The sequence below is a fragment of the Nyctereutes procyonoides genome, unplaced genomic scaffold (assembly GCF_905146905.1).
Source record: "Nyctereutes procyonoides isolate TBG_1078 unplaced genomic scaffold, NYPRO_anot_genome, whole genome shotgun sequence".
Taxonomy (NCBI): domain Eukaryota; kingdom Metazoa; phylum Chordata; class Mammalia; order Carnivora; family Canidae; genus Nyctereutes; species Nyctereutes procyonoides.
The window spans coordinates 54,309,588-54,336,381 of NW_026575020.1; the positions used below are offsets into that span (position 1 = coordinate 54,309,588).

Sequence of the window (26,794 nt, forward strand, 5' to 3'; positions counted from 1 at the left end):
CCGGGCTGCCAGGGACCCGCGGCGGGCGGCTCGGCCATGCCCGCTGTCGCGGCCTGAGCCCCTCCACCCGCCGCAAGCATGAAGGACAGCGGGGACTCCAAGGACCAGCAGCTCATGGTGAGACCCCGACGACCTCCTCCTAGCCCCCATCCATAGCTCTGACCCCGCACAGTCACAGCAGCCCTGTGCCCTGGCCCCCCGGCTAAGAGGACTCGAGGGTGGGGGGTGCAGGAGGGAGCTGGAGGGGGGGGGACTGTCCAGAGCGACTTTCCCCAAGTCCTGGATGCCAAGAAGGAAGGTATCACAGCCGTCCTGCTGATGCCTGAAGGTTGTGTCCAACCTCACACTCCCCCTTTACACCTTCCCACCAGGGAACCCCCCCAAACCCCAAAGCTTGAGCAGAGGGGTCTCTGGGGCAAGACTGCTCTCTGATCTAGAAAAGCCAGGGGCAGCGATGGAAAGCGGGAGTTTCCCCTAGCCCTGTGGGGTCTGGAGCTTAAAAGGATTGGGAATAAGAGGTGGGTAGACAGGAACCCCCCCGCCAGGTGCTGGAGCTGCTGGCATGGGGTTGAGAGAGGCTGGTCCTGGGCTGCAGCCCAGATGCTGTCCAGTATTTCAGAGAAGTGTGGAAGCAACCAAGACGCACCGCCTCCCTGAGCCCTGGGGGCTGGGGCAGATGAGGTGTGAGTGAGGGTCTCCGGAGCAAGTAGCGACTGAATACAGACCCCTGGCGGTGCCTGGACGGCTCAGTCAGTTAAGCATCTGACTCTTGCTCTCAGTCCAGGTCTTGAATTTGGGGTTGTGAGTTCAAGTCCCGTGTTGGGCTCCATGCTGGGTGTGGAATCTACTTTTTTTTTAAAAAAAGACAGACTCCCGATTATCAGCAGTGCCATGTCAAAGCAACGAGGGGGAGGCTCAGTGACCCCAAGGTCACTGCCCCTCCCCTCCCTCACCCTGGGGTGGCCCATACCCTAACTCCCAAGGCCTTGGAAGGGAGGGCCGTGTCACCGGCAAGTGGGTGACAATCCAACTGCAGGATAATGCCGCCCCCAGACACCCTGCCTCTACAGGGTAAATTTATGGCTCCAAAGAGGAGTTTGACCGCAGCCCCAAGAAAGCCCCAGGCTCTGGAATATTCTCTCTGGCAGTTTAGAATGTGCCTCTTGAAAATGGCTGCCTTGGCCTGCATGGCCTCCATCCCCCCAGGGCAGGGATGGAGGATCCTCCCTCTCCCACTCGTGGGGGGTGGGGTTTGGCCAAGGAGCCGCCGGTAAAGATGATCTAGCAGACAGCAGAGGTCCCTCGGAGGGTGATGTTCTTACTTGGCGTGAGGGTCCATCAGCGATACCCAGCAGGCATTTCCCCTTGGCCAGCAGAAGAAATGCACCCCCTTGTTCTCTGGGTCTCATCCTGAGACGCATGCACAGGATGAAGACCCACCAGCTATTACTGGCTGGAGAGTGGGGAGACGAGGGAGCATCCCATGGTGCTGTGCTGGGTAGGAACGCGGTCACGGGTTGTAAGGACATCAAGGTGAAGCTCCGTGGGCCCAGCCCCGGCCCCAGCCCGCCACCAACCGGGGCTGCTCCAGTGCCCAGGCTCCAGGTTCAAAGCCCTGGGGAGCTGCAGGTGCTTTATTTGGGCGTGTGACTGATGCAGGCTGGAGGAGCAGACGGCTCTCTCCCCTGGGGCCTGGGCTCCCGGGGAAACTCAGACTCACACGGTGCCCACCTGCCGTGGACCCGCTCCCCTCCCCCCGGGCGGTGGCCTTGAACCACTGCGTTTTCCTTAAGACCAAGGGGGCCTGGGATGGCCGCACAGGGGAGCGCCCGGGGCTTGCCCAGGGAAATCCCGGGGTCCTCTCGTCCCTCTGTCTGCCCAGCCCGGCCCTCTCCTAATCTCGGGGATGTGCCTTCCCTCCTAGGTGGCACTCCGGGTCCGGCCCATCAGCGTGGCAGAGCTGGAGGAAGGAGCCACGCTCATCGCCCATAAAGTGGATGAGCAGGTACCCGGGGCTGTGGCCGGGAGCCGAAAGGGCAGGGCAGAGGTCTACTCACACCTGGCAGGGCAGGCACCTGCTCACCAGGTGGGGCAGGAGGGTCCCCTGTGGCTTGCAGCATCACCCTTCCTCCGTCGGGGCCCTCCCCTTGCCCTGCCCCCGGTCGGCGCCCTTGGCCGCGGGCGCGTTGTTGGTTTCGGGTTGTCAGGCAGCAGCGGTGCAGCCGGGCTGCCAGGGACCCGCGGCCCTTAGTTGTGTCACTGATGACACTGTCAAGAAAGCCAGGGTTCTTCTTCCAGGAAGCCTTCCCAGATTGATCCAAGGAGAGCTGAAAGCTTCCCTAGTATGTGTGGTGGAGGGAGGGGCTGGGCTCCCCAATCCAGCCATAAAAATGTCACATACCTTCCATGGGCCCGACGTGGTCTAGAGCTCAAGCCTACACCCGGTTCATGTTTTGCAAAGACTGTTTGTGTTTCGTGAAGTCTTTGGATATCTGGTTGTTCTCCTGGTCCTCATGTCGCTGTGATGAGGTGGGCAGGGCGAGTCCCACGTCCGTCTGCACAGGAGGCAAATCTTTACCAAGTACCCACAACACACTGGGGCAGCATTCGGAGCTGGAAACCACAGAGAGCAGAAAAGACCCTGCCCTTCCTCTGGTACCTTAGGGTCCCCGTACAGGGCGACAAAATGCTAATCAAAGAATTAACCCCAAAGAGGCCGGCGGAGAAATGCATGTGTGGTCCTGGGCCCGGACTTGGCCCAGCGCAGAGGTCAGAGGTCGGGGAGGGCTCCCTCAGGAGATGGTGCTCGAGGCAAAGCAGGAGAGGTGAAGGGTACTTTGGATGTGCGCGAAGGGAGACCTTTCAGCCAGAGGCCATAGCACGTGCAAAGGCAAAGGGTGACAGCAAAGGCCGGTGTGGCTCAAGCAGGAGAGAGAGGGCCGACGGGGGACGTGGCAGGGGCCAGACAGCGCACTCTTAGACCACGGCCAGGAGGTCGGTTTGGGTAAGCCGGTGAGGGTGCAGGTGCCGGGGTGGGGGTGGGCACAGAGGTGGGGACAGCTCAGCGGCTCCTGCTGCTGGCTTCTCCTGACTGTCGGGGCTCATCGAGATGCCAGGATATCCTGGCAAGTCAGAGAAGTCCAGCGGCACTGCGCCATACAGCAAAGGGCCCGAGTGGGCACCTGCTGGGCCCGGTGGGCTGGACTCGGGAAGCCCAAGGGCCGTGAGACGTGAGCTGGAGGCAGGCCAACCAGCCTGCATGCCCGCCTGCCTCTGGGCTCCCCTAAGGACAGGTGCCCACCCCTGCCTCTTCCTTCAGCTCCGATGGGCACAGCAGAGCACAGTCTCACCAGCCTCCTGATTTCCTAGTCCTCTGGCCACTTTTTTTTGAAATATTTTTTTTTTATGAGAGATAGAGATTATGAGAGAGAAAGGAGGAGGAGGAGAGGGAGAGGGACAAGCAGACTGCGTGCTGAGCACAGAGCCTGATGGGGGGCTCAATCTCAGGACCCTGAGATCAGGGCCTGAGCCGAAACCAAGAGTCGGCTCCCTTAATGGACAGAGCCGCCCAGGTGCCCCTCCTCTGTTCACTCTTGGGAAAGGGTAGCCTTCCTCAGAGACCTTGGAGAAAGCAGGGGGTGGCTGGGAGGACCCTGTCTGGCTCCTGGGTAGGCCTGGCTGGAGGAGGGTGAGTACACCTGACTGGTGCGGGGTAGGTCCTGTCACTGCCAGCCATGTGGCGTTGGGCAGGTTGCTTCTAGGAGGCTCACCCGCCTCATCTGCCACCATAAGGACCTCCCTAGAAGGTCTTTGTGGGCTACTGCCTGCTTGGTGCTTCCCTGGTACCTGGCACCCAGTAGGAGTTAATAGCTGTGAGTGGACAGCATCAATTAGCGGCCGAATTCTCCCCAGAGCTGCTGGGTTGGCTCACGAGAGGGGCCTGATGAGCCAGAAACCTCCTTCCAGGCAGGGGCCACTCCCTGTTTGTCCAACTTGTCCCCCAGAATATCAGGTCCTCGGGGCTGGGACAATGATGGTTCTCTTTCTGGGCTGCTCCTGGCTCCCGGCCGGAGTGGGGGCTGATGGATATTAACTGGCGTTGATGGAAGCACTCTCTAGGGCGCAGCCCATTGTGTGCCCACACACGCCACACACTGGCTCCTTTCTGTCCTTGTGAGCAGAGAGGGAGGGTCCCGCCCAATCAGGCCAAGCAGTATCTCTAAGAAGGTTCTGGGCTGGGCAGTCCCTAACAGGGCTGCTCCTTTGTCCTCTGAGCAGTATGGGCTCAAGGCTGTCAGCACAGACTCCGGGGCCTGCAGGGAAAGCGCTGGGCTTCTGGCCTCGAGCACCTCCTGTCCCCATGGGGTTCGAAGAGGGCTTGCCTGGCCTGTGTTTTTGGAATAGCCACAGCATGTGGCAGGCTGGGAACCTCCTAAAACCCTGCCATCCCTCCACTGACAAATAGGGCCCTTGAAAGCAGGAGGGGGGACACAGGGGTCCGAGAGGCCAGAGGGACAGCCCACTTGCCTTGCCTTCCTCTCTGACCCCGTTTCCCACCCTCAGGCTTCTGTCCTTCTCCGGTGACCCCCACAGTGTGTCTGCAGGCCTGACCCTCCCAGCCTGCGTCTCCGACCCTGGGGGTGGGTTTCGGGGATGCAGGCTCTGTTGCCTTTGCTGACCGAGTAGCGCTGTTCCTTCCACCTGAGGTCTGGAGCCTGGAGGGCCGATGGGGGGGACCTTGGAAGCATCCCCAGGACACCATGGCCACAGAGTCTCTTCCTAGCCAAGATGCAGGAGGGCCCAAGCGGCCTCACGGTGCCCTGCATCCTCTGAAGCAGACGTGTGGCTGGGATAAAGAGTTGCCCCATACCCACCGCTTTCCATAGCTCTCTTACTCATGACCACCTTGGTCCATGTGGCTCAGTGCCACAGAGGAGCTCCCTGACCCAGATTCTTCTAGCCTGGGATTCTGGGCTCTGCCTCCCCTCTGTGTTGGGTGAGTTACCTTTCCCTGGATGTTGCCGTCGCGGGCCTGGGGGTGAGAGGAGCCGCTGAGCAGAGCAGCCCAGGGGCCACTGTCGGTCCTGGTGGTCAGCAGAGAGCCATGCTGCCAAGGCCCCACCCATCGTGGGTTCGCAGTGGGTTCTGAGTCGGGAAAGGTGGACCGACTTGGCTTGGGCCACCATGAGGGGTCCTGGGACAGCCTCCCTCAGAGCTAGGCATTGTTCTGGAGATGCTCAGGTTGTAGCAACAAGGCTCTGCAGAGGTGGACACTCCCACAGGCAAAGTGTGCTCCGGGGATAGGAGGCCAGTGTGCCTGGATTCTGGGGAGGCTGGAGTGAGGGTGGAGATTCGTAAAGGGGATGGTCTGGGGGCCTTGGCAGGCTTGTGGTCTTAGGGTCCCCCTTGCAATCCAGCACCAGAATCATAAGACCGTTGGAGGTTTTTGTGGGCTAATGTATGCACAGTGCTTCCAAGCGCAGGGCACACAGTAGGGGTCTAATAGATGGTAGTTTATGTAAGGGCTGAAATACAGGATGGCTTCCAGCCTAGAGGTAAGTGACACTTGGCCCTGTGTCAGAGCTCTCACCCCAACGGTCCCCAAATGGTCACCTCCCCACCCATGTGTTCTTGGAAGACTGTCGGTAGGAGCTCGGTCTTCTACTAGCACCTGAGCGGGGCTGGACCCTGACCCCAGACCTCTCGGGGATGCCATCGACGACCGCGAAGAGAGAGCAGGTGCAAGCCGAGAGGCTGCTGGGGCCCACAAGATCCCGGGTAGGAGAAGCTCTACATCTTCCCTCCCGCTCCCCACCTCCAACCTAGCCCACGGCTTGCTGGCCCTCCTCCCTGCCTTCCAGGTGGTTTGCCTACAGGATTTAAGTCACCGACAATATGTGTAATCCCCTAATTAGCCTTTGTCTGCTCCAAGTCCCACTGTCACCCCTGGGCTCCTGGGGTCCTGTCCAAGGAGCCACGCCCAGGCCCTCAGGTCCTGGCCAGCCTCCAGCCTCTTTGTCCTCGTTGGAAGACTGGGTATTAAGAATCTGCTCCACACTGCCCGAGAGCTTTGGGAGGCTTACAGGAGATCATGGCAGGAAGAGCCCAGCCACAGGCACAGCTCCTGCGAAAGAGAAAGAAAGTGTAGGGTGACAGATGCCAAGGGTCACACATGAGTGCTGTGGGGGGCGCCCACCTTCAGCCCCCTTCCCTACCCACCCACCCTCCGGGTGCTTCTCGGCCCTGTTGCCCCCAAAGAGCTAAGCCTGGCAGGGAGTGACTGGGAAGGAATCTGAGGGTTCTCTACCATGTGCCCCCCCACCAATCCTCTCCCCAACCATCTCCCCGGCCTCTCCCTGCCCCAGCCAACCGCTCATCTACTTTCCATCTTTATGCATCCGCCAATTCTGGACACTTCATATAAACGGAATCGTGCACTCTGTGGTCCTTCGTGTCTGGCTCCGTCACTGAGCATCATGTTTTCAAGGGTGGCCCCCATTCCCCACTCCCCAGGTGTCGGCACTTTCTTCCTTTTTGAGGCTGGATGACATCCCACGGGGATGGATGCACCACATTTTGTTGGCCCCTCATCAGGTGATGGGCGTTCGGGATGTTTCCCACTTCTTGGCCGTTGGGAATAAGGCTGCCAGGATGTAGGATCCTCACACCTAGTGACTGGATGTGTGCGAGGCAGGTGCTAGGTCAAGAAGTAGCTGCGTGTGGCTGCTTCCCCAGAGATGCTGATTCAGTGACTCTGGGCAGTGCCTGGGGGTCGGCCTCTTGCACGGTCCCTGGGGGACTCCAATGGAGGTGTTTACAAGCCCTGACGGATGCAGCCCTATCTACACCCTCGAGGTGAGGCCTCCCCTCATCCTGGGCCTCAGGGCCCCCAGAGTCCTGTAGGCAGGTAGGGGCCTGGGCAGGTGTGGCTCTGTGCCGAGCAGCCAGCTGGGCCTTGGTGGCTTTATGAGCTCGGCGGGCTCCCCTCCCATCCTTTCTGCCTAGCCGGAAGAGGACAGCCTTCTTGGGTTCAAAGTCTCCATTCTTGAGAGCGCTCCCAGGATGGTACCTTTACAACTAGAAACCCGACCAGCAACAAATTCTCCTTCTTAAAGAAACAGCAAACAAAAATCCAGAAGCAGCCTCACAAGGGCGCTACCCACCTGGAGTCAGCTTTAGTCTTGCCCTGGCGTGTTTACACCCTGAGACTAACGGGGCTGCTTGCCGGGCTCCCTGGACTGGAGCTGGAATCTCCCAGACTGGGGCCTTCCCAGAGTCTGCCTCTCAGCTGGGGCTTCCTGAGTAGGCTGGTTGTGTTGGTGTGAGCTCTTCTCTCAAGGCGATGGCCCTGTCGGCCCTCCCCAACTTCTAAAGGAAAGAACTTGAGGCCCAGAGAGGTGATGTCGTCTCCGCAAGGTCCCCCAGCAGTGTTGACCCCCAACCCGATTTATGGCACCCCTTTCCTTGGAGATCTCCACTGCCGGTCTCGAAGGCTTGAGGAGGAATGATGTAGGTCAGAGGTTTTCAGTGGCGGGGCGGCGGGGGTGGGGGGCGGGGGTGTGCTGATTCTTGCCCTCCAGGGGACATTTGGCAATGCCACGGCTGGGAGGAAGTTGTGTTACTGGCACCTGATGGCCAGTGATGCTGCTACGCGGCCTGCAGTGCGCAGGACAGGTCCCCCAAGAGCAAGCCTGTCCCGAGGGTCAGTAGTGCCAGGACTGAGCAACCCTGGCCTGCGTCTCGCCACCTGGAGGCCAGGAAGAAGCCAATTAAAACTGCAACGCTGAGCAGAGCGCAGGCAGCTTAGTGGCGCGTAGCCGGAAGAACTCGTGTTAGGCTTTGTCCGAGGTATTTCTCACCTAGGAGATGCTGGGGAGGAGCCCGGTCTACACAGGGACAGAGTTTACACACATCCGCCCGCTAGCCCGAGGCCCCGTCCTGCCCCATGGATCTTGGGCTTCCAGGCTCAGTGTCTGGAACCGTGGAAAGGGCAAAATCTGCCCTGAATTAAGAGCAGGTCTGAGAGGGAGGCAGGGGGGGCCTCTGCTGAGCCCAGAAGTCTGGAACTTGGGGAGCAGAGCCCGCCTTCCCCGCTCCTGGCCCTGCCTCCTGCCCTCTCGCCAGTGTTGGGAGGCCCCTGTGGACGCTGTGTGATCCATGTCCCCCCCGAGCCTCCCAGGGGCAGGTGGCCGGCCTGCCATGGGCGGGAAAGAGGATGACCCGGGGATCCTGAAGGTGAGGGCCACCTCAGGGCTGAGGGAGGGGCCAGGTTCTGACAGACCGCACCCCCCTCCCTGCAGCGGGTGAGGCTGCCTTGGGTAATGGTACACTTTGCAAGGCCAAAATAACCAAATACCACAGACGAAACGACTTTAACCACAGAAATCGATTCTCCCACCATCCCGGAGGCCAGAAAGCCCAAAGGGTCGGCTCCTTCTGAGGGCCCCGAGGATGCGTCCAGGCCTCCCTGCTCGGCTGGCAGACGGCCGTCTTGTCCCGGTGTCCCTTCAGGTCCTCTTCCCGCGACACGTGTCTGTGTCCAAACTCGGCCTTTCCAGGAGGACAGCGGTCGTACTGGGTTTAGGGCCCCCGCTACTCCAGAGCGACCTCACCTTAACCGGTTACATCTGCAGTGACCCCGTCTCCAAATAAAGTCACGTTCTGAGGTTCTGAGGGGTTAGGACTTCAACGTTTGAATCTGGGGAGGCCACAGTTCAACGCTAGCGGGTGGGCATTCGCCCAGCCAGGCTGCTTTTGCTCCGCTCCTTCACTCGGGAGGCAGGGGTGGTGGGTGGCCTGGTGCTCGGGGGAGCCCGGATCCTGGGACCAGCTCTGAGCTTGGCAAGTGCAGCTTTGGGATATCAGCAATCCGATTCCCCATCACAGCGGAGGGATGCTGGGAGTGTCCGGGAAAACGTGTGCAAAGCACTTAGCACTGCGCCCGGCACACACAGAGCTCCCCCAAAGGCAGCTTTATTCAGCAAACATTCCTCAGGCATATGCTGGGCGCCAGCCAGGGTGACATTTAGGGGGTGCGTTGGAGGCTGCACAGGGGACAGCACGTGGCTCGCCTCTATGGCCATCTTGGGCTCATGCTCTGGAGATCCCGTGAGTGAGGACAGGAGGGAAGCCCCTGAGCGCTCCCCGCAACCCTGCATGTCTCACAAGAACCCCCTTGAGATTTCTGAGCTGAGAACCGATGCCCACAGCCTGCCTCTCACCCCATGGCCTTGCTCACGCTTTTCTCTAGAATGTTCCCCTCCCCTCCCATCTCTCTGCCAAGGCCTGCTAATCCTTTAAGACTCCATGCTGGCACCACCTCTTCCAGGAAGCCTTCCTGTAGCCATAAGGCAGGATCAGTGGCCCTCCCTACACTCTGCCTCCTGTCGAGTCAGCCATGGGGACACCACCTCTCCCTTACTGCCTGGTATACACAGGGCCCCCCTGCCCTGTGCACCCTGTACGGCAGCCCGGAGCTCCCCCTCCCCAGCCCTCCACGGCTCAGCTCCAGTTCACCTGCCCGAGGGGCACAGGGACTCCGTTGTACGGCCGAGTGGACAGGGATGGGGGTGATGCTCGGGAGGGGGGGGGCGTGGGCTGGGGACCAGGCAGATGGAGACCCAGACAAAGACCTCTTTAAGAGGGGTCACGGCAGCTGTGCTGACAATGTACTGATTCAGGAGCCCGGACAGCAAAGGAACCAAATGTCCGGGGTGCCTTGAACTCGGCAGTGCCCGGAGGCTGTTGGAAGGTGATCGGTGGGTGATGAGCATCTGTGCACGCTGCTCACCTCCCCCCTGCACCGCAGGCCCCCAGAGGGTGCCCCTCGGCCGGCCGGCCCTCCTCGCAGCAGCAGGAGCGCTGGTGCCTCAGGGGTGAGAGCTGGCCCGGCTGGTCAGGTTCCTGCTGCACCCCACTGGGACCCATGCCAGGGGACTTGTAGGCGGCTCTGTCTTCATTGGGGTCTGAAACTTGATCAGAGCTTATGCTGCTGGCTTTGGGGCCTGAGACAGGAACCGGATCCTGGAGGAGGCTGGCAGGGCATTGGGGCTGAAGCCCTGAGGAGGTGGCTGGGGACAGGTGGGCACCTCACATAACAGTGCGGTACCGGACGCCCTGCACTCACCTCCCTGTGGCCACCCAGCCTCTGGCAAGCTGCGAGCAGGCCAAGTCAGCGACCTCATTCTTTCCCTGCACAAAACCCCTGCCCAGCCCATCTGGAGCTTTACCCCACACCCCACCCCTGCCACCTGGTCTACCTGAAATTACCTGGTTGGATGAGAGTTCTAGGTGAAACTCCCGAGGCTGGGCCTCCTGGGGGAGATGCCTTACCCACTCTGTCCTCCCTCCTCCATGAGAATCCCCGGAGAGGGCCCTGCTGGGATCCCCAGAGTCAGACCAGTCTACGTGCAGTGAGCACAGCTGTGTACCTACTGCCAGCATCCAGGTAGTGAAGGGGCAGGGAGTTGACATCAGCGCACACCTAAGTGCTGTGAGGAGTCTGGTGGGAGTCCCAAGCTGTGGCCCTTCCAGGACGGGACCTTCTAAATCCTGGCACTCGAAGGGGCTGCCCCCAGTAGGTCCCACTGTGGATCTCCCAAATGTATGGAGCCGGGCTGGCCTCCAGGCTGGCCTCCGGCTACCTCACTGTCAGCCCTGTCTGTCTCTCGGGGTGATTGCCCCTCGTGCCTTGTCTGTTCTCAAGCCCTTTTCAGGGCTGTCACCGGCCCAGGAAGGGAGCTCTGTCATGGTCTGTGCAACCTAGGACGGCACTAGGACAGCCCATCTTCCTCAGTGCCTGTCCTCTGTTGGGACTCAGTTTGCCTCTTTGGTCAGCATCTCGTCACCAGAGTCACATTAGGTAGGGCTGGTGGGCATAGTGGGTGCTGAGGCCTCACTTGGCAGGGGGACACCCTCCCACCACGACACCCCACCCTGCAAGGCCCCCGAGGGAGCAGAGGGAGCAGAGGGCATGTGTGAGAGATTCACAATGGTGGGGAGGGAGCCCAGGAGCCAGGATTCCAGGGCTCTAGTCCTGGCCCCACCATTCCTTAACTATGTGACTTTGGGCCCCAGTGTCACCATCTGAGGCTAATAATTACGAATTCATGTGAAAGCGGTGGGTGAAGATGAGCTATTGTTATTACGTGCCAGGAGGAGGGGCTGAGTGTGAAGGTGCCCACTCCCTCCCTCTTAACCACCCAGTGGGAACTGGGAGCGGAGGGCGCCTGCGACCACCATTGGCCCCGGAGCACAGCCGGGACTTGTTTTGCCCTCGCTGTCCAGCATGAGCCTGGGTGCTCCCGAACACAGAACTGCCTCTCAGGCGGCACCCCGAGGAGGACAGGGACCCAACCTGGCAGCTCAGCTCCCCAGGGGACTCAGGCAGGCCCAGAGCCTGTGGCATCCCAGTGGCCCCCTCCTCAGTGAGGCGGTGGGTGTCACCTGCATCATCCCTGCTGTCCCTCCTTACATCCCCTTGAATGAAGACCCTTGGGCACTTAGCATATGCCCCGTGCTGTGCCCACACACGCCACACACATCATCTCATGGGCTCACCATAGCCCTGCAGGCCCGTCTGGCGGAGGAAGAGACCCAGGCCCAGGCAGTTAAAGTGCCCACTCAAGGCCACTCTGCTAACAAGGGTAGCATGGGCATGCGGACCTTGCCCTGACTTACTCTCCCACCTTGTCCTAAATCCCCCCTGGCTCCAGCCCTCCCACGCATCTTTGAATGTCTTCTGGCATTTTGGTGAGTCTGGGCATAGTCTCTCTCTCCTCCTTCCCCAGGCCAAGAACCTCTGGCCAAGACCCAGCTTCCTTCCTCCGCTCCTTCCCTCAGAGTCCAAGACTGGGCTTAGCACATGCAGGACACCCGGGTCAAGGGAAGGGCAGAGTGGAGCTGGGTGTGGAGCAGGCTTGGAGATTGTTCTGGAAAATGGGTCCCTTGATTACCTTGGAGCAGAGGAGGAGCCTGGTGAGGTCCCTTGTGTATCCTCCCAGCGCCCCCCCACCCCCACATGCATACAGAGCATAGATGCCCCTACCTGGCAGGGAGGGGAGCCCAGGGATGGCCAATCTGTAGCATCATCCTAGCTTCCAACCTTGGGCCCCTGCTCCCACCCCCAGCTCAGGCTCAAAGCTGCAGGGCCCATTGATAAGTCACCCCAAGCCTCCCTCTCTGACACCAGTGGACAGTCCCCAAGCCCAGCGTGCTATCCTCACCCCCGTCACCCAGCAGTCAGTGGCTCTTTGCTTCACCCCTGGGTCTCCCTGCTGACTGAGGGCAGGGTGCAGAGGGGTGAGGCAGGGAGGGTCTCAGGTGCCGCACAGAAGTGGGGAAGGGGCTGCAGGCTTTGAACCCAGATCCCGGGTTTTGAGTCCTGGTTCCCCCACCTGCTGGTACATGAGCTTAGACAAGTGACTTCTCTGGGTCCCATGTCCTCATCTGTAGATGGGAATGATTATGGGCCTCACCGCCTGGCCTTGGAGTGGGGGGTTGAGCAAGTCTATGTGTCCAAAGTGCTTAAAGCAGGTCCTGACACACAATAAATGTGTAATAAATGGAAGCCATTGTTGCTGTTCCTCCCCCCCCTTCAGCAGAGGTACGCGGGCGTGGTGTCACAATTAGAGGAAGGGCCCCTCAGGTCCGTTATGGCCCTCTCAGCATCCTTGGGGCAATGTTAGGTGTTAGGAGGCTTCCCCTTGGGGCATCCAGAGCCAGGCACCCAGATCAGACACCCAGGAGCGGATGGGGCAGGGCTGGGCTTGAGCTCGGGGACCTATGACCTCAATGTGAGGCCATGGCTCCCTGGTGACAGCCAGAGGCCCCTTGGGGCCTTTTGCAGATGGTGGTTCTCATGGACCCGATGGAGGACCCTGACGACGTCCTGCGGGCACACCGTTCCCGGGAGAAGTCCTACCTGTTTGACGTGGCCTTTGACTTCACTGCCACCCAGGTGAGGGAGGGTCTGGGCCTAGGGACATACAGGAGCCTCTCTCCAACCTTTGTCCTCCCTCCCATCCCCCCCCCCACCCAGGACAGAGCCCACAGGGGACCTGCCACTGACCCTCAGCCTTCCCTCCACTGCTTGCTCTCTGGCTTCCCACTCTCCCGGGGCCCCATGCACGCAAATGTGCCCGTGCCTGCATGGCTTGCGCCCAGCCTCCTGCACCAACACATCTGAGTCGGTGTGCGGAAGCCACCCTATGTGGGCACCCACCTGCCACACCCCCGGGCTGGCCCCCACGGGAGCTGGAGGAGGGCGTGTGAAGCCCATCTGGTGCAGGGAGCAGAGACTCAGGGAAGCTGACACCCTCCCAGGGACCCCTGTCTTGGCCATCTGGGGGATGCTCCCAGGAGCAGATGTAATGCGTCGTCGGGGCAGGGTGGGGTAGGGAGCAGGTGTCTCAGGTGTCCTGAGCTCTTTCTCATGCTGGTGTCCCCCATGGGGCGAAAGCAGAGACCCCCAGCTTCCACTCCCCGCCCCTGCTTCTCCTCGGGCTGAGAGCCCCAGAAACAGAAGCTGCCCGAGCTGGGGCCCAGGACGCGCCAGTCGGTATGCGTGCTCTGCCCTGCCTGTACCCCGGGCCCCTGACGGGTCTGCTCTTCCCGGCAGGAGATGGTGTATCAGGCCACTACCAAGAGCCTCATCGACGGCGTCATCTCAGGCTACAATGCCACTGTCTTTGCTTATGGCCCCACAGGTGAGGGAGGGGGCCAGCCCGTGGGACAAGACTGCATGCCCCATCCGTCCCCTGGAGGACCAAGCCCCCTTGGCCTCCATCAGGGAACTACTCTGGCCCCAGCTGAGGTTGGGGAATCAAGGATTGTGCTGATCCAAACGCCCACAGGGCCCTCTGACCCCAGAGGTCCCTTCCCCAGTCAAGAACGCCAGCCTCGCCGCCCCCTGCCTCCCTGGCCATTTTCAGGGGGTTCCCAGGCTTGAGGACGGACCCAGGTTTGCCAGGAGCCCCTGTCCAGCAAAGCCGTGCTTCCAACCACCCACCCCGCTCACCCACCACCTTGTTCTGCCCCAGGCTGTGGGAAAACCTACACCATGCTGGGCACAGACCATGAGCCTGGCATCTACGTTCGGACCCTCAATGACCTCTTCCGTGCCATTGAGGAGACCAGCAACGACATGGAGTATGAGGTGTCCATGTCCTACCTGGAGGTGAGCCCTCCCCTGACCGCAGCTTAGGCAAGAGGCCCCTCGGACAGCCACATGCATGTCATTGGCCCCACTCTGCAAAAATCTGAGGTCCAGAGAGGTTACCCCACTAGGCCAACATCAGCCAGTCAGCGAGGGGGCAGGGATTCAAACTCAGGATCCTAGAGCTTGAAAGCCAAGCCCTGAAAAAAATAAAATAAAATAATAAAATAATAAAATAAAATAAATAAAATAAAATAAAATAAAATAAAATAAAATAAAATAAGAAAGCCAAGCCCTAGCCATCATGCCACACCTCAAAGTAGCTTTGACCCTAAGCAAAGCGTTCAGCCACCCTCCCGGATGGCTTAGCCCCTCGCCATCACCAAGGGCCCCTTCCCCAAACGGTGTGAGCCCTGCCATGCCATCTCCAGGCACCGTGTGCATGGGGACAGGTGAGACCCACATACCCGGGAAGGCCTGAACCTGCCGGCCTTTATACCCGGCCACAGCTGGGGGAGAGCCACCACCAGGCAGCCAGGGGACAGCATGCAGGGGACAGAAGAAGCAGACACGCCAGGGGGCTGCACTCCGCCTGGCTCCTGGCTGCCCCAACTCCCTGTGGGAGCTGATGATCTCCTGGGTGACAGCTCAGGAAGGGCAGGGAAGCGTTGCAGCCTCAGCCAGCAGGCGTTGACTCAGCCAGCAAGATGCACCTGGGGGGGGGGTGCACGGAGAAGTAGCGGAAGGGTTGCCTAGCAACAAGCAGGGCTGGCCATCGGTCAGGTCCCCCTCTTCTGCTCAGCGCCTGGCCTGCCTGCAAAGGGGATCCCACCTGGTCCTGAAGCTTCCTGAATCCTGGGTTCTGGCCGCCCAGGGTTTCCCTGTGGATGCTAAAGGCCCCTGACCCCCCAGCCCATAGAAAGGACGGGGTCTTTGTACTTAACCAGAGTTTCTCTGGGAGGAGCCCGGAGCTCCCAGGCTGGGGCTCAGAATGTGGCAGCACCTGACCCCTTCTCGCTCAAGACGGATGGGGATTTGGTCCCTGTCTGGACCTCCAGCCCTTAGGCTCCTGGCAACACCTGTCCCCCGCCCCTCCCCCGGCCGCCCCCTCAGATCTACAATGAGATGATCCGGGACCTGCTGAACCCCGCCCTGGGGTACCTAGAGCTGAGAGAGGACTCCAAAGGGGTGATCCAGGTGGCTGGGATCACCGAGGTCTCCACTATCAATGCCAAAGAGGCAAGTCTTGTGCAGTCAGTGGAGCAGTGGAGAGGGACATTCTGCCCTGTGGGGCAGGAGGGGACAGAGGACTGCAGCCAGGGAGTCGCTACCCCCTCAGCTGGGACAGGGGCCCAGGCAGGGGCTGGGGCAGGGGCTGGGGCTGGGGCTGGGGCAGGGCCTGGGGCAGGGGCCAGGGTGGGGGCTGAGGCTGGGGCAGGGGCAGGGGCCAGGGGAGGGGCAGAGGGGGGGGGCAAGAGCAGGGGCCAGGGGAGGGACTGGGGCGGGGTCAGAAAGGGGGGAGGCTGAGGCCAGGGCGGGGGCTGAGGCTGGGGCAGGGTGGGCTGGAGCAGGGGCCGGGGCAGACACAGAGGATCCCGCCCCCAAGCCCCCTGCCCCTGTGCCCCTGCTGCGCTGACCCCAGGGCGGGCCGTAATAGGCAACCAGCCTCCAGACTGGCCCACCCCAGCCTCCAAGATGCAGGGCGCGGGGGCAACCCCGTGGTCCCCCAACAGTGCTGTCCTCCCCACCCACTGCGCACCCAGATCATGCAGCTGCTGATGAAGGGGAACCGGCAAAGGACCCAGGAGCCCACGGCTGCCAACCAGACGTCCTCTCGCTCCCACGCCGTGCTCCAGGTGGCCGTGCGCCAGCGCAGCCGGGTCAAGAACGTTCTGCAGGAGGTGCGGCAGGGCCGCCTGTTCATGATTGACCTGGCGGGCTCTGAGCGTGCCTCCCAGGTGAGGTCAGCTCCCCCCGGACCGGGGAGAATGTTCTGGGGGGCTGGGGAGAGGGCAGGGGTGCTGACCGGAGATCAGCGGGAAGCCATCCTGGGGGTGGGGTGCCGGTAAGGGACTGAGGAGTGTCGCAGAGGAACAGGAGGGGAAGGGGGTACCCCACTGTTTGTAGGACAGGGCAGGGGATGAGGAGGGTTTCTCCAGGAAGAAGACTGGTGGCCCTGGAGGAGGGTCAGCGGGAATGAGGGTGCATGGGCCCAGATGAGCTGGGATGGGGGAGACGACCCTCCGACTCAGGGGGCCCTGCCTACCACGTTGAGGAGAGAGGAAGGCCCATCGCCAGTTCTCAGAGCATTGTCTGGCCCCGCTGCTAAGCCCTGCTTACCTGGCGCTGTGGCCTGGGGGGGGAGGGGTCCCCGCCCCGATGGTGCCCCCCACTGGATAGACCCGGGTCCCCCTCCTTCGGGCAAACCGGGAGGTTTCACGGTCCCCCCAGTGATGAGGCCAGGTGATGTCACTGCTAGCAAATGCCAGGGACAGGCCAGCGGCCAGGGAGATTTCATGTTCGAACACGTGGGATTAGGTTTAAACAGGGGGGTTCAGGAAGGCCTTCCTGGAGGGACACAGGGGAGCAGCAGCGGGGGGGGGTGCCCCGAGGCCCCAGCTCTGAGAGCCAGGCAGCTTTGAGCAGAGCCTCCTCCTCGGCTTTGACACTGTCCCCGTGGACCCAAGGAAAGGACAGGAACCCAGCACCCACACGTACACTCGTGTGCTCGCACACTCATTTCCCCACACACTCACACACACACATTCTTTCTTCCATACACACACACTCATTCCCTCACATTCTCTCTCTGCCCCCCACACACACTCACACACTTCCCTCCTTCCCCTGGAGCCAGGTGCCACCACCAGGGAAGCCTCAGCCTCCTGCCGTGTCATTCTTGGGGCCCTGGGGCCAGTCCCCCCGGGGGGGGGGGGGGAGACAGAGAGCCAGACTCTCAACGGTCCTCAGAAGCCTTCCGTCCCTCACTCTTCAGAGGCCTTCCTGTTCTCTCACCTTCTCGAATGCCCTCGATGACCCCTGGGAGGAAGGCGAGACCAGGCCCTCGGTTGCCACATTTCCGAGCCCCAAGAGAGAGGGAGGGGCCTTGGCCCAGGGTCCCCCGGGGCGGCGGTGAAGCCCGTCCCCTGCCCCCACTCACCCCGCAGACGCAGAACCGAGGGCAGCGCATGAAGGAGGGCGCCCACATCAACCGCTCGCTGCTGGCGCTGGGCAACTGCATCAACGCGCTCAGCGACAAGAGCAGCAACAAGTACATCAACTATCGGGACAGCAAGCTCACCCGGCTCCTGAAGGTACCGCTGCACCGGCCGGGGCGCTGGGCACCCGGAGTAGGGCTGCCAGATTGAGCAAATAAAAATACAGGGCGCCGGGGTGGCTCAGTCTGTGAAGTGTCTGCCGTTGGCTCAGGTCATGATCTCAGGGTCCTGGGATAGAGCCCCGAGTTGAGCCCCCTGCTCCGCGGAGAGTCTGCTTCTCCCTCTCCCTCTGCCCCTTCCCACCCCCGCTCATGCTCGCTCTCCCTCTCTCAAATAAATAAATAAAATCTTAAAAAATAACGGCCACCTAGCTACATCTGAATTTCAGATAGACAACAGAATTTGTTTCAGCATAAGTATGTCCCATACAACATTTGGGATATACTTATACTTTAAAAAAAAAGCATTCATTGTTTATCTGACACTCAAATTTTACGAGGTGACCCTGACCCAAGAGTGGGCAGCAGGGAAGGAAAGGTGCGGCACCTGACACCCCCCATCAAGGGCTGCAGGTCTGAGGGGACCAAGACCTGCCTGGATTTGGGAGTTCCAGGGGTCATCAGCCTCATGGATCAGAGTGTCTGCTGTCTGGGGACCTGCCCCTGGCTGGACCTCACCCAACCAGACTAGCTCCCTTCTTCCCGAAGCAACCTCGGCCGTCGGGGAAATACTATTTCCATTTACAGACAAGAAAACTAAGCGCAAAGGGGTTAAGTAGCCTTCCCCAGGGCCCACGGTAGTAAGTGCTGGAAGACAGAGTCTGTGGCCCCGTATAACTGCAGCGTCACCCCAGCCCGCCACCACCAGGGCGCCCACAAGCTGGGAGGTGGGACGGTGGCATGATTGCTGCCCTTTTAAAAAGCAGGGAAGCCAAGCATTAGGGAAGTGAAGAGCTTGCCTGAGGTCACTGTGCTGCTAACTTGGGGTGGGAGTCAGGGATCCCCACCTCCCACCCCCACTCCCCTCCCCTCCTCCATCCCCAGGGCTCTTGATATGAACGAGGCCACATTTAACCTTCATGCCCGGGGCCCCTGTCTCCCATCCCTCACTCCAGCCAAAAGGGCAGTGCCATCAACAGTCAGAAATGGGGGGCCTGGGGGTCACTTGAGAGGCTAGAGGTGATGAGAGAGGGAGCCCACAGGACACCTTTCCACTCGTGTCCCCAGCTGCCACGGCTGCTGCCTTTTCTCATTCTCTTGTATGAGGGGAGGGAAAGGGAAAGCGCCGGGGGGGGGGGGGGGGCTGACCAGGGTCAGAACCTGGAAAGTTTCAAATGGAAATCAGAAGTGGAAGGAGGGACAGAAGGAGGGGGGATGGCTGGACCCAGGACCCTGGGGAGGCGGTCCCGGGCCCACCACAGCCCACCCTCCCTGCCACCCAGGATTCCCTGGGCGGGAACAGCCGCACCGTGATGATCGCACACATCAGTCCCGCCAGCAGCGCCTTCGAGGAGTCCCGGAACACCCTGACCTACGCCGGCCGGGCCAAGAACATCAAGACCAGGGTGAGGGCCCTTCCTGAGCCAAGATGCAGGCCCCGGAGGGCTCCCTGCCACCCTACCCCACCCTCTGGAGCCCACCACCGCGGCACTGGCCTCCTTCCCCAGCCCCGTGTCACCCCGTGCCCTTCCCCGCCTGCCAGGAAGCGTGTGCACCTGCCGGAAGCCCACTTCTCCTGAGGGCCCCCTCCTCCTTGTTCAAGGTCACTTGAACGCCCCCTGCCCCATCCCCTGCCAGCCTCGGTTTTCCTTTCCAGATGCCCATTTGGACGTTGACATTTTCAAAGCCCCCAATCTGTCAGGCCGTCATGATTCTGAGCGCTTCCCTGCGTCCCCTCCTTTGCTCCTCGAGCAAGGCCCGACTCCCTACACTCCCATCTCCAAGTTGAGGGAAGCGAGGCTGAAGGAAGTTAAGTGACTTCCCAGCTGGGCAGTGATGGATGGCACTGAGACCCTATAGAAGTGGCCCTGCTTGCCTCCCGAGCCCACGTTGTCACCCTCAGGCAAAGGCATTAGGACCCCCGGAAGCCTCTCTCAAGCCACATGTGTGGAAGGGTGGGAATGGACACAGGCCAGATAGAACTTAGCAACACTCCTGCAACACGACACTTCACAGCCACCGTCCCAGGGGCTTTGTGTGTTACCCCAGCGCTCCGGAAACCCAACGGGTGGAGGAGGCCTGTCCCTGAAACAATTCATTGATGGTTCAGAATATATTAATAGTGGCAAGTGATGCCAACAGCAGATGCTGAGACAGCAAAGGAACGAGGAGATGGGGTGGCAGGGCCTGGTGGAGCTTTTTGGGGACTGTGAGTGGGACTCTGAAGGATGGGGAGGACATTCTAGAAGAGGTGGGTAGCAGTAAGCGTGTGGTTTCAAGGGCAGGAAGGAGATGGTATCTGTGATAGGAGTGGGGACAACAGGACAATTCCTCAACCAGAGCAGAACGTTCCCGATGGAGCAGTGATCAAATGAAAACTGAGAGGAGTGCCCTGGGGGCTCAGTCCTGATTTCAGCTCAGGTCTTGATGTCAGGGTTGTGGGATCTAGCCCCACATGGCGCTCCCCGCTCAGCGTGGAGTCTGCTTGAGATCCTCTCCCCCTCTCCCTCTGCACCTCCCCTGGCTCATGCATGTTCTCTCTATCTCTAAATTAAATAAATAAAAAATTTTAAGGTAGAAACTGAGATAGTGGTGGGTCCAGGTGAAGGAATTAGAGCATTCCTCCCAAGCAGTAGGGAGTCACTGAAGGTTGATGAGCAGAGGAAGCAGCATTTTAGGAGTCTGGTTCTGGTAGAGGCATGGAGTGTGATAGGTTGTGGGGTTGGAAGCCGGGTTGGGCAGGGGGAGAGAAAGAGAAGACACTGCAGGCTGGCCCCAGCATCCGGGGTGACTGGACCTGCTCCGCCCCCCGTGCTGTGCCCCCACAGGTGAAGCAGAACCTGCTCAACGTCTCCTACCACATCGCCCAGTACACCAGCATCATCTCGGACCTTCGGGGCGAGATCCAGAGGCTCAAACGCAAGATCGATGAGCAGGGTGGGCGGGGTCCGGCCCAGGGCCGGCTGGAGCGGGGTGATATTCGCCACATCCAAGGTGTGTGTGGCGGGGGCGGGGGGGGTGTCTGCGTTTGTGGGAGCCCATCTCGGGCAGCCCTCCTAGCCTGTCTCAGATTGCTCGGGGCTCAGGCTCAGGCTCAGGCTTTTTCTGGGCAGGTAGCCTTGGGCTTATCACTCAGCCGCTCTGCGCCTTCTGTCCTTCAAGTGTCAGACAGAACGGTGATCTCTGTCCCAGAGATTTAACATTAATTAAGATTAGATGAGATCACACAAGTGAGACACATGTGAGCGTTCAGCTGCGGGGGGGGGCGGGGGCCCACTCTCAGGGCTGTGAGGCTGTGCCCAGCGGAACGGGTACCTTTCTCTTGTAGATTTGTCTTTGCTTTGATGGTTTTCCAACAGAGGACAAGTGTCTAAGGGGCACCTTTTTATAGTTGGTGCTATAAGGGCTAGTGGAAGCCCAGTTCATGGAGAGGAGCTGAGAGTCCCCCTTGGGCTGCAGCCTGAAGACTCAATTTGGAAATGGGGTGTGGGAGGAGGTAGTAATAATCTAGGAGGTCTTTTGAGAGGAGTTGGTCAGACAGGAAGTAGTTTGGGAAGAAAGGGAAGAGGGGGACGCCTGGGTGGCTCAGCGGTTGAGCGCCTGCCTTTGGCTCTGGCCGTGATCCCAGGGTCTGGGGATTTGGTCCCGCATCAGGCTCCCTGCAGGGACCCTGCTTCTCCCTCTGCCTGTGTCTCTGCTTCTCTGTGTGTGTCTCTCAAGAATAAATAAATTAAATCTTAAAAAAAGAAGAAGAAGAGGAGGAAAGGGATAAGGGTGGGCCCCAAATAGGCCCAGACCTTCCTGGCCTGACCCTCCTGCCTCCACTGACTTCCGCATCCTCTGGGCAGCCGAGGTCCAACTGCACAGTGCGCAGGGTGAGCAGGCCGAGATGGGACAGCTGCGGGAGCAGCTAATCAGCGCTTTCCAGGAGCAGATGGACGTGCGGAGACGCCTGCTGGAGCTGGAGAATCACGCCATGGAGGTCCAGATTGACACCTCCCGCCACCTGCTCACCATTGCTGGGTAAGCACCCCCTGCCCCGGGGCCGTCCACGTCCCACTCTGGGGCCTGGGACAGAGGGGCTGGGAGCTGTAGCCCCACGCTATGCCCCCCACCCCGCGGCCTGACTCCCCTGCCTCCCTGGGGTGGGGCTGCGGCAGCTGGGAGCACGAGAAGTCCCGCAGGGCGCTCAAATGGCGGGAGGAGCAGCGGAAGGAATCCTACACCAAGGATGACAGCGAGAAGGACTCGGACACGGGTGATGACCAGCCAGACACCCTGGAGCCCCCAGAGGTGGCCTCAGCCCGGGAGAGCATTGCCGCCCTGGTGGGGGAGCAGAAGAAGCTGAGGAAGCAGAAGGTGCCTGGGACTGGGGGCAGGAGGGAATGGCCTGAGAGGCCCAGGCCAGAAGGGGCTGGGGGTGGGGTGCGGGAGGACTCAGACCTCAGAGCTCAGGCCTCAGATCCTCTGTGAGCCTGCTAAATTCCTCCTTTGTGACTCGCTTCCTCATCTACAAAACGGGAGTAGTCCTGGTGGGGTCCTGGTGGGGTTATTGGGGAGATTAAATCAGTGCCTTTTGCATACCAAGAACTCAAAAAAAAATGGTAGTCAGTATTTTAATTAGGGTTTTTCCAGATAATGGATATTTTCTTTCTGTTCTGGAGCATATGCAAACCAGGGGCTTTTGGGGGGCCATGATGAGCCCTGAGGGGTCAGAGGGACTGGGGTCGGGCCGTTATCCATGGAGCTGATTCCAGGGGCAGATGGTTTCAGGGTGGCCAGAAAGTGTGTCCAGAGGGGCCATTTGGGGGCAGCCCCTAGTAGCGGGGCCCAAGACGAAGGTTTGAGGGTTAGGCTCAGAATGGGGCTTCAGCCTGGAGGGTGCTCGGGGGCTGGAGGGGTCGGGTGTGGGGGTTAGGACCAGCCCCGGAGCTGACACCCCCCCCCCCCGCCCGGCCCCCAGCTGGCGCTGGAGCAGCGCTGCCGGGAGCTGCGTGCGCGGGGCCGGCGCCTGGAGGAGACGCTGCCCCGGCGCATCGGCTCGGAGGAGCAGCGCCAGGTGCTCAGCCTGCTGTGCCGCGTGCACGAGCTCGAGGTGGAGAACACGGAGATGCAGTCGCACGCGCTGCTCCGGGACGGCGCCCTCCGCCACCGCCGCGAGGCCGTGCGCCGCCTGGAGCAGCACCGCAGCCTCTGCGACGAGATCATCCAAGGCCAGCGCCAGGTCATCGACGGTAGGCCCCACGCGCCCCGAGCCACCCAGGGGCCCCCGAGGCCCTCGGAGGGACCCGGGGCACGCGCTGAGCCCTGCCCGTCCCTCTCTCCACCGCCCCCCCCCCCCCAGACTACAACCTGGCCGTCCCGCAGCACCTGGAGGAGCTGTATGAAGTGTACCTGCGGGAGATGGAGGAGGGCAGCCTGGAGCGGGCCACCATCATGGACCGGGTGGCCTCCAGGGCCCTGCAGGTGGGAGCGTGGGCAGGCCTGGGCTCGGGCATGAGCACAGGTAGGGATGGAGGGGGGGGATGCCCCAGGCAGTGCCTGCAGGTCGCTGGGGTGCGGATGGGACCAGGCTGGCTGGCACCCCAGGGACTTAGCCCTCCTTCCTTCTCACCCCACCCAAGCCTCACCCAAGTAAGGTGCCTGTCCCAGGGCATTCTTCTCTGGCACTTGTCCCTACCCGGAGTCTGAGGGTCAGGATTGGTTATCTGAGCAATCACAAGCGACCCCCCAGGAGACCAGGCCATCAGGCGGTGCTACTAGGGATGCCTAGCAGACCCCAGTTTATCCCCTGTGAGCCAGAATACAAACCCACTGCTCTCCTCCCCCACACCTAGGCCCTAGTCGCCTTGCGTGCCTTTGTCACCCTTTGCCATCACCTGGTCCAAGACCAAGTCTTCTGACTGTCCTCCCTCTGCCGCCTTCCCTCCCCAGGACAGCTCCTTGCCCAAAATTACCCCAGCAGGAACCACGCTGACACCAGAGTCTGACCCAGAGAATGTGAAGACGCTGAGCTCTGAAGTCCAGCGCCTGCAGGACAGCATCCTCCCTCCCCTCAGCGCCGAGAGGTGAGGCCAGAGACCGCTTCCGGCCAGTCCTGCCAGCCTGAGCCACCACCCGCTGAGCCGTATCCCAGGGATGCCAACCCAGTTTGGGGCTAAGTCCATGGGGCAGGAATGAAAGGGAGAAGGTGGCACAAGTCTGGAGCCAGGACCCCTAGGTTCTCTCTCCCGTCACACAAACAGCTCTCCCCACCCTGGGGTGGAGTTGGGACCTTAGTGGGTCCAGCCCAGTCAACAGCTGCCTTCCTCCTCTGCCAACCTCAGTGAAGCCAACCGCGTGTTCAAAGCCAGTCCTCGAGCCTGGCAGGTGAAGAGCTCCTCTGTGCCCACCCCACCCCCCATCCAGATCGGCAGCCTGGTGACCCAGGAGGTGAGCACCACTGCCGGGGGTGGGGGCACAGGGTAGACACCCTGTGGTTGGGATGGAGCCTTCCCAAGATGGCCTTCACCCCTGAGGCCCCGCTGTCTCTGCTGAGTAAGACACGAGGCCCCTGGTGGGTCCAATGCCTTTGTCTTCTCAACCACTTCACCTGCAGGCCCCCACTCAGGACAGCCTGGTCAGCCCCAGCAGCCAGATCAACTCTTCCCCCGACAGCAGCGAGAATCTGTCGGAGATCCCCTTGTCCTCCAAAGGTGCGCCCCCTGCCAGCCCGGTCAACGTGAGCCCAGCAGCATCTGAACTCTTCAGATCACCTAGTCCGTGCCCTGTGTGCTGCTGGATGCACCTTGCGTGCCTTTGTCACCCTTTGGTGACACCCTTTGTCACCAAATGGCTAGCGTTTGGAGCTACCCATTCTATACAGAGGCCCCAGTGCCCAGAGAGGATTAGCCACCTGCTCAAGGATGCACAGAGGGCTGAGGACACAATCAGAAGTCCGAATGGGGAGCACATGGCACTCAGGATCCTGTCCCCCTTCCCACCCAGTAGTAATTCTAAGAGCGAATATAGATGGAATCCCCACCCCGAAGCCCATTTTCTCAGTTAGTCCTCACAGTAACCCTACAGGGTTAGTTTCACCATCCCTAGTTACAGGTGAAGGTAAAGCTCAGAAATTTGCCCCAAGTTTCTTAAATAGCAAGCGAGGGCTGGAATCGGGACCCAGGCCTTCTGGATCTGCTCATGTCCTCCCTTATTATCAGGAGAAGGAGGGGGTGGGAGGTTGTGGGAGGAGGAGGGATATGTGGTCTTGACCCCAGGTTGGGTGCTCCTTCCTTCCGTCCCGCTGCAGAGAGGAAGGAGATCCTGACCGGCACCAAGTGCATCTCGGTGAAGGCTGCGCGGCGGCGCTCCCGGGCTTTGGGCAGCGAGGGGCGCCACCTGCTGCCACCCGCCCGGGAGCGCGGCAGCCTGTCTCCGCACTCGCCCAGCGAGGCTGACGATTCGCAGCCACCCGGCCCTCTGGCCTGCAAGCGGCCGCCCAGCCCCACCCTGCAGCACGCTGCCAGTGAGGACAACCTGTCTAGCAGCACAGGCGAGGCCCCGTCCCAGGCAGCCGGGCACAGCGGCGACGGCACCGGGCCCTGGATGCGGGGCCAGAAGAAAAGCCCGGGCAAGAAACGGGAGGAGTCACTGGAGGCCAAGAGGAGGAAGCGGAGGTCCCGGTCCTTTGAGGTCACGGGGCAAGGGGTGAGACGAAAGACTGGGGGATGACGTGTCTGCGCCCCTTTGCTGTGGATGGGAACCTGGGGGCTGGATTCCTCCAGAGGCCCCAGGACACCTTCAGTCCCTGTCCCCCAGGCTGGCATAGGAGGCATGCAGGGGGGCGGGCATACAGGGCAGATCCGTGTAGCAGATCCCATACAGCCCCGACTCACCTCACTGTTCTCCCACACAGCTTTCCCGCCCCAAGACACACCTCCTAGGGCCCCGTCCCATGGAGAGTGTCTTGGATCACAGGGTGCCAGTGTGCAGACACCCAGCCCCTGGTACCCGGCATCTGGGGAAGGTCATGCTGCCTTTGGCCAAGGTCAAACTCCCTCCAAGCCAGAGCACGGGTCAGTACCACCCAAGGAAGGAATGGGGACGGGAGCCCTTGGCCAGCCCAGGGAGGAGGCATGTTGAGCTCCCCGTACCTATGGCTACCCATTGCTGGAAACCGGGTTCTCACAGAGTATCTGTGAGACTGGCATCTTGGGATTGTGCCCCCAGGGAGTTCAAGGCCACGGGGTGACCCGAGAGGGAGTGAGAGGAATTCCTAAACCCCTGTTCCTGGCCCTTCCCCTGTTGCAGGCCCTGGGGACTCCTCACCCCTCACTGTTCACTCCAACCCAGCTGGTATTTCCCGACGGGCTGCCCATGGGCCCCGCCTGGCTCACGGCACAAGCACCCACGGCAAAGACGGACGCTTCCGGCATACCTGAGGGGTCCTGTCTGGAACCGGCCCTCCTGCCCCCAAGCCTGGATGGGGTGTAGCAGAAAATGGGAGATGGAGGCTAGGCAGATGGGGGTTGCCTGTGAGCAGGAGCTCAGGCTCTCAGAAAGCTGGGGCTCCTGAGACCCAGGAATTATGAGGGTGTCTGCCCAGCAGCTCCATGCTTTCAGTGCCACTGGGGAAGGGAGGTAAGCTCAGGAGGCATGGCCAGGATGACAGGACTTCCTGGCCTCCCAGCCCCGGATAGAACCCTGTTGCCAAAACCCTGTAGAGACCTGGGGCCGGACTCAGCCTTGGAGATGGGAGGGGAAGGGAGCTGTTAGTGGGACGGGGTCCTGAGCCCACATCCGGGGCAAGGGCATCTTGGATAGTTGGGGAAGGAGCAAACAGTCATTTCGGAAGAGTCTGGTTGGGGCAGAGGAGGGAATCTGGTTTTGTTACTTGGCAGTGTAACAATAAAATCCCATTTGGGTCTTGATGGTTGTGTTGGAAACTAGACCTTGTCTGGAATGTAAGGGGGGCCATGACTGATTAAGAGGCAACCCAGCTGCCTTCCTCCTCCCTCCCCGACACCCCATCCCCCTGTGGCTGGTTACACTGCACCAACCTACAAACACCTGGGGGGGGGGAGGGGTTTTTCCTCTAGCCGGTTCCTAGGAAGAGTGGGGCCGGCAAAGTCCGTTCATGCCCCACCCCACAAGCCTTCACACCTTCCTCGGCTCCCTCCCATGAGAGGTCAGAGACCTGGGGTGGCTCAGACCATAAAAAGTCTAATTACCCGGACGGGGGTGGGGGGTGGTACCCTCTGGAAATCAGGGCTTGGAAACTG

The 26,794-nt window shown here is 60.9% G+C and overlaps 1 protein-coding gene across 1 annotated transcript; it reads left to right on the top strand.

The window, feature by feature from the left end:
* Positions 1 to 26,400, top strand: KIF19 (kinesin family member 19). The gene is made up of 20 exons (XM_055316280.1): positions 1 to 117; positions 1,925 to 2,005; positions 12,848 to 12,958; positions 13,619 to 13,706; positions 14,040 to 14,176; positions 15,269 to 15,394; positions 15,919 to 16,113; positions 17,323 to 17,469; positions 18,815 to 18,937; positions 20,360 to 20,525; positions 21,380 to 21,554; positions 21,692 to 21,890; positions 22,495 to 22,765; positions 22,876 to 22,997; positions 23,466 to 23,599; positions 23,858 to 23,963; positions 24,130 to 24,226; positions 24,823 to 25,220; positions 25,429 to 25,588; positions 25,824 to 26,400. The coding sequence occupies exons 1-20, from the start codon at positions 79 to 81 to the stop codon at positions 25,952 to 25,954; spliced, it is 3,006 nt and encodes a 1,001-aa protein (XP_055172255.1). The 5' UTR covers positions 1 to 78; the 3' UTR covers positions 25,955 to 26,400.
* Positions 26,401 to 26,794: the final 394 nt, after the last annotated feature.